This window comes from Helicoverpa zea, chromosome 21 (assembly GCF_022581195.2).
Source record: "Helicoverpa zea isolate HzStark_Cry1AcR chromosome 21, ilHelZeax1.1, whole genome shotgun sequence".
Lineage (NCBI taxonomy): Eukaryota > Metazoa > Arthropoda > Insecta > Lepidoptera > Noctuidae > Helicoverpa > Helicoverpa zea.
In genome coordinates, this window is record NC_061472.1 from 7,137,482 (window position 1) to 7,144,055 (window position 6,574).

General features: G+C 35.8%; 2 protein-coding genes across 2 annotated transcripts; one reads left to right on the plus strand and one right to left on the minus strand.

Moving 5' to 3' along the window:
* On the plus strand, positions 1 to 2,526 carry LOC124640910 (aurora kinase B). Its single transcript, XM_047178869.1, has 6 exons — positions 1 to 184; positions 272 to 463; positions 570 to 726; positions 1,154 to 1,290; positions 1,704 to 1,935; positions 2,346 to 2,526. The coding sequence occupies exons 1-6, from the start codon at positions 117 to 119 to the stop codon at positions 2,433 to 2,435; spliced, it is 876 nt and encodes a 291-aa protein (XP_047034825.1). The 5' UTR covers positions 1 to 116; the 3' UTR covers positions 2,436 to 2,526.
* Positions 2,515 to 4,323, minus strand: LOC124640911 (putative hydroxypyruvate isomerase). The gene is made up of 4 exons (XM_047178870.1): positions 4,052 to 4,323; positions 3,674 to 3,958; positions 3,318 to 3,448; positions 2,515 to 2,906 (listed from the first exon to the last, which is right to left on the minus strand). Exons 1-4 carry the CDS (start codon positions 4,239 to 4,241, stop codon positions 2,730 to 2,732), a joined length of 783 nt encoding a protein of 260 aa, XP_047034826.1. The 5' UTR covers positions 4,242 to 4,323; the 3' UTR covers positions 2,515 to 2,729.
* Positions 4,324 to 6,574: the final 2,251 nt, after the last annotated feature.

Below are 6,574 nucleotides of genomic sequence, written 5' to 3' on the forward strand. Positions count from 1 at the left end.
TCTGTCAAAAATTTTAAAATCTAACGGCTGGCGAAAGGACGTTGTGTGTGGTGTTGTTTATATTGCTCTTTGCTTGTTTAATTAATTGAGAGCTGCAGATAACTTGAAAGTTTATTATGACAATGAAGAGCGATGTGCTAGATCTCGAAACCAAAATCATAAACCACGATGCATATGGAACTTCGTAAGTAAATCTTGCCGAACAAAAAGTTCAAGATGTTTGAATTTTGAAAGCCATATAAATGCTATGCTATTTTTGAACATATTTCAGGTATAAATGGTCTCCTAGAGACTTCGAACTCGGTTCACCGCTTGGTCAAGGCAAATTCGGGAATGTTAACGTAGCCAGAGAGAAGAAAACTGGTTACTTAGTTGCCATCAAAACATTATTTAAATCTCAAATAGTGAGGTCGAAATGTGAGCGTCAAGTGCTGCGAGAGATTGAAATTCAATCGCATTTGAAGTAAGTAACGAACTTTTTTTACTTTATGGCTGTTAAAAGTTACAATTTGTATGTAGAAGTTACATTAGTTCCTGTATACTTATACTTCCCTATTTGTTGTTGACAGACATCGAAACATACTGCGTCTATTGACGTGGTTCCACGACGAGCGTCGTATTTACTTGGTGATAGAGTTCGCAGCGGGTGGAGAGTTGTATAAGCATCTCACTAACTCGCCCAAAGGCCGCTTTCCTGAAGCCAGAGCTGCTCGATACATTTACCAGGTAATTAATGTGTAGTGTTCTGTGATTCGATGGGATTTAATCGTAATATTCAAAGTAGATTTATTTATTTAGTGCAATGTGGAAGACTCACAACTATATAAAAAGAAAGAATTCATGGACTACAGAGAGCCAAAAAGAAGTTCGGTCTGTGGGTTGTCTTAGGGTTCTCACAATACGATACAATAAGATTTAATGGATCTCTAACTGTTCCTGTGGTTTCACCTTCATCCCTGGGTCACGCATCACTTCTTCCCAAACCCTGATAAAATATAGCTGAGCCTGATATATATGTTACTCGGGTATCGTCATCGGAGACTTTTCAGTACAAATAAAATAACAAAAAAAAATTGCTTCTTTATACATGGTTAAGATAAACATACAGAATAGATTATGTGTTATGAATGTATCTGTAAACTGTTTATTCCAGGTAGCCGATGCTGTAGAGTACTGTCATCAACACCATGTGATCCACAGGGATATCAAACCAGAGAACATTCTGGTAGCATTTAGTGGAGACCTCAAACTTGCTGACTTTGGCTGGTCTGTGCATGCACCATCAGAAAGGTAAGACTGCCTTTGTCACTTCCAATTATTCTTAGTATTTTTCTGTGTGCAGTAAGTAGCAAATGTACTGGATGATGCCCCAAATAACCCATTTAGTTTCTTTGTGGTTAGCCTATGCATTTACTGTAACCTTTTAAGCTGTTCAGAATGATAACTTTTATCTAAGTTTTGGTTAAAACGTTTCTTGAACTCAACGGTTTGACCTTGCAAAGTGGGTTCACTTGTGTTCCATGACAACAACTGTCTGTACCCTGATAAAATATAACTTATGTTAGTTGGGAATAATGTAAGAAATGATTTTTCAAATCAGCTCAGTAGTTTTGGAGCCTTCCGGGTACAAACAAACAGCAAAATGACTGAATTAAGTATAGATAACTGTGTCCTAAGTTTAATCTTGGTTTTATTCTTTCCAGGCGTAAGACAATGTGCGGTACATTAGACTACTTGCCTCCTGAAATGATCAAGCGCGAGGTCTACGATGTGTCTGTTGACCACTGGTGTATAGGAGTGCTATTGTACGAGTTCCTAGTGGGCAAGCCACCGTTCGAGAGTGAGGGACAGGATAAAACTTATGCCAGAATCCTTGCTTTGGACATGGTGTATCCTAGCTACGTACCTGAAGGAGCTAAAGACCTTATTTCAAGTGTAAGTATATTAATTTGCTTTGAACTTTTATTGTAGAACACATTGGTTTCTGAAGATGAATGTTTTCAGTCTTCTGAATAAATGAATGTGTTCTGTATAATGGATTTATATGTAGCTTGATGGGCAAATCGTTTTTTGAGTTTTTAATTCAATCTGATTACGGGACATTCTTACCAGAAAATCTGCTGAAAACATGGATTTTCTACCAGCACTATGTTAGCCAATTGCCTCCAACTAATTTTAAAATCAAAATCAAAAGTCATTAATTCAAAGTAGGCCGAAAAACAGCACTTTTTGAACGTCAAATTTACAAAAGACAGCTCCCAAAACGCCCGCCCTTCACCACTGAACACAATATCTAAATGAATGATAATGAATTCTGGGTATACATTTGTTCATATTTGTTGCAGCTTTTACGGCAGTCAAGCAAAGAGAGGCTATCACTTGATGGTGTGAAAAAGCATTACTGGGTACAACAGTTCCAGACAAACGGTGCATAGCATTCACATAGACGTTGTTAAGTTAGTATTAATTATAATTATTATTAATTCATTATTATCTTAATCGTAGCAATAAATGTTTTTATGCCAACAACTTTTTATTATTATAAACATACATAATTTAATTTTTTTTAATCAGTTCTAAGTATAAATAGCTTTTACTATCACAAATTCGTTTAGTATATTTATTACATATCTCTTTATTATAAATCTTCATCTTCTGAGCCTTTTCCCAACTATGTTGGGGTTGGCTTTATTATAAATATTATCTTTTAAACTTTTAATATATGTATTTTAAAGACTGTATCCATAATTCTTGATCCACACGAGTCCGTCCTTGGAACTCTTCAACGGTTTGTACTCAAGGCCAATCCAATCATTGTAGCCGTTGTCATTCAACTGGTTAAGCACATACTCATAGTTTATCTCTCCTGGAGTGTCCGGTTCATTGCGGTTTGGTACTTGAGCGATCTGTGAACAAAATACAGTATTCATATTTGTACACAGTACACATTGATATTATAAAGCAAATATTATTTATAATATACCACTTAGAAAAGAGGCTAAAACTAGTTTTAACTAAATATCTGTAGATACTGTAATATCTTTTTCATAATTAACTACTAGGTTCTTTCAGATTTATTCAAATTACACTATAAAACATGGCCATGGAAATGCAGTATTTTAAAACATCTTTGTTTCTAATCACTGCATTATTGGCTCAATAACCTTCACAATGTTTTATGCCCAGTCTTCACGATGAAATTATCAAATTTAAGAGCTTCATGAATATAAAGAATACCTATTACATCATTTTAGAGTCTAAAGGCTTATATTGTTTGCTAAGATTTTCCTCATATAATTGCTGAAGTAAAACTTTACCTGTACATGACCAACATAAGGCATGAAGTTGGTAATGCTATGGGATATATCACCACATATTTGTTGTAGATGGAATATGTCCAACATCAACTTCAGGTTAGGGCTGTTGATGCGTTTGATTATGTCTAACGCTGGAACATAAACACATTGCATTGAATACAAAATTTTAACAGATCAAACATATTCTTCGCATACAAGTTATGCAATAATGGCAAGGAATAAATTCTTACAAAGAAAGAATTTAGAAAAAACAATCCTAGGATTAATTTTGCTGTTTTTTGGCCCACATCGGAAACTCCAGTTGTGAAGGGTATAACGGACATTATCTTCTAATATCATCTATTCTAATAAAATACCTTTTTTGAAGTCACTCAAGAAGTAGTTAGGAACAGAATATTGATTAATAGGTTCAATAACACCAAGAAGGTTTTCATTCTTCAGAACGTTGGCTGCATATTTCAAATTGTTCTCATAAGTTTCCCAGTTTTGTGATGTGGCGTTTTGGAGCTTTCCAGCCATGATGTGGATTTTCTTAGCATTCAAGGCTTTTGCATAATTTACTGTGGTGTTGAAATTGTCTTTGAATTCATTTTCTTTTCCTGGCACTGCTGTTACCCCTAATTCTCCCTTAGTTACATCTCCTGTAAACCCAAAAATAATCCTTTGAACATTGACTTATCAACAAAGAATTAAATTGTATTTAACTTTGTAAAATAGAAACATTATTTACATACCTGTCTTCAAATTTATCAGCACTTGTTTAACGCCGGCTTTTTCCTTAGCGTCTTTCACTTGTTCTACCGTAAAACCGAAAGGGAATCCGGATTCAACCGCTTTAAATCCTGCCTCCTTTGCTAAAGTATATCTTTCAAGGATCGAAGACGCTTCAGTAAACATAAACGATAAGTTAGCACAGAACTTCATGTTTGAAAACAAATGAACTTAGAGGTTAGATGTTGCCTGTCAGAATGCTATCGTTGTTGTGTGCGTTCCGTTTTTGTTTTGTTTAAGTGGCTGCGAATTCATTATCAATGTTTGATAACCTATCTCACCACATGTTGGTGCGAAACCTCAGTTTTGTTATCTCTTGGTTACGTAATAGATTGTGTCTTAACAAAATGGTTAACTTCAGTATATTTTTCGGAAACCACAAAACTAAGATAGGTAGGGTCATTTTTTTTTTGTGGCCGTGTATCTATGGGTACATAATGTCCAAAATGGTATAAACTTTGTTTAAATCTGAAATAATTTTAGGTTTAAACCCTGTTCTACGTTATTCGTTATTTTGAATGGTCCAAAACACTATACGGGAATTTAATTTGGCGACAGCCCATTATAAGGCAATAGAATAAAATTAAGTGCTCTTCAAAGCTCCCTTATGACGGTCACAAAAGTTGCATTACTGTTAAAACATGCTGAAAAGGTGGAAATTAGGTATTGTTCATACAAAATACATATATCTACTGTGTCTATATAATCGCCTATTCAAAAATAAACCAGGATGGTCTCACGAAGCGCTCGGAAAGTCGTGTTATTATAAGGCAAAAGCAGGCACACAAATAAAACACATACATTTTAGTTTCTGTTCTATTTATTGGAATATTAGGTTCAGTTTATTATTTCAAAATAATTTAATTGATAACAATATCCTCGTCTATGTATGTTTACTATATATTGATAAACAAATAATCCATTTAAAAGCTAACAAGGATACAACGATCGATGTCTTAGCTATACAACTATAGTTCTTTCGAAATATCATGACCTCCCTGACAAGACTATTTTATCCCTCCAACGCATGCAAACTTACAAACTCTCAATATTGTTTTAAGAAATTCATTTTTAGTTTTATTTCTATTTATTTTCGTTAAAAGCAGTACACCTAGCATGCAAACAGTGTAACTGTCGGGCAGATCATCACATTGCGAAGGAACTGTAACGTCAACATAATAATTTTACATTATAAAATAATCATAGGAAATGGCCACTTCTAATTTATTTATTTTTCATCATAAATGTCGAAGCTGGTATTACCAAAAACTTATTTTAAAATGGAATGATTGTAACGCTAAACTTAAATGTTTACTCTTACCTAGAATTAAAAAAATTGCATTAAAATCCTGACAAATGCATGTGCTGGCAATACACAGTCTTATAACAAGAGGTATTTGCGGTTATAACATTTTATATAAATATGTTTTTGATATTAACACAGCCATATTTTTATAATATTGTGTAGCTATAAACTAGATCAGTATTCTATGTATATTACGTTCCTATATAATAATTTGTGAACAGTTCTTTCAACAATTAGAAAGAAGTGTGCAGTTTGAGCAGATATTGCCAATACCCTGTAACGCACTCCCACTGAGCTGTCATGGCAACCGAGTCGTTTGGAAGGAAATGGAAGGTAATCTGGACCAGCCCAATACACTTAAATAACATTTACACGTACGGTACATTGCCCCATTTATCTATTACGATAAACGAACCATTTTCAGTTGACAAATCGCCGATTTGACCAATTACACGACTGCTTGTGGTTTGGTTATCATCATAGTTAAATGGTGCAACGGACCCTTAAAACAAGCATATAATAAGTTTTCAATAATGTTAACTGAGCAAGTGGAAGACATTGCGAACACTCGCTTAAAATTAAGGCATCGTTCACACCAAACGTATTGTCCGCCGCTGACTGTGAGCGCGCGTTACGCAGTTTATTGCTTTTCCATATATATTGAAATTGTCGTTCACACCGAACCGACTATACGCTGTTACGTCGTCTGTTGTAGCTGACTCTCAGTAGCCGATTATTTTACTACGCGACTATGCACGGCGGACGCGGATTGGCTACGCGGACGCAGTTGCCGAATAGCGCCGCTCCGCCGCGTACGCACCGCCGCTCCGCCGCGTCTGCACCGCCGCGCAGTGATGTCAGATTGGGGGGATTCCCACTAGTTTTATCGTATGGGAACCACGAGTGATCTCAGAGATCGTTTATAAAATACTACGAGCAACTTCAAATACTGAGCTCTTTTATGTGTAGAATAGTCGGCCGCTCAGCGTACGCATCTAGTGTGAACCTACACGAGCGTATTCTTTTGTTCACACATGTAGCGCATCGTACGCTATAGCCTATTGTCGGCTTGGTGAGTACGCGTACTGCAGATTGAATCGACGTTCACACTGAGGCCGACTGTGAGTATACTCACAGTCAGCGGCGGACAATACGTTTGGTGTGAACAATCCCTAAATAG

Coding starts and splice junctions, on each gene's coding strand:
- LOC124640911 (XM_047178870.1), bottom strand. CDS start 4,241: ATGAAGTTCTGTGCTAACTTATCGTTTATGTTTACTGAAGCGTCTTCG. Junction 3,959..4,051: donor GCTGATAAATTTGAAGACAG/GTATGTAAATAA, acceptor TTGGGTTTACAG/GAGATGTAACTAAGGGAGAA. Junction 2,907..3,317: donor CTTATGTTGGTCATGTACAG/GTAAAGTTTTAC, acceptor TTTTGTTCACAG/ATCGCTCAAGTACCAAACCG.
- LOC124640910 (XM_047178869.1), top strand. CDS start 117: ATGACAATGAAGAGCGATGTGCTAGATCTCGAAACCAAAATCATAAAC. Junction 185..271: donor CACGATGCATATGGAACTTC/GTAAGTAAATCT, acceptor AACATATTTCAG/GTATAAATGGTCTCCTAGAG. Junction 727..1,153: donor CTGCTCGATACATTTACCAG/GTAATTAATGTG, acceptor TGTTTATTCCAG/GTAGCCGATGCTGTAGAGTA.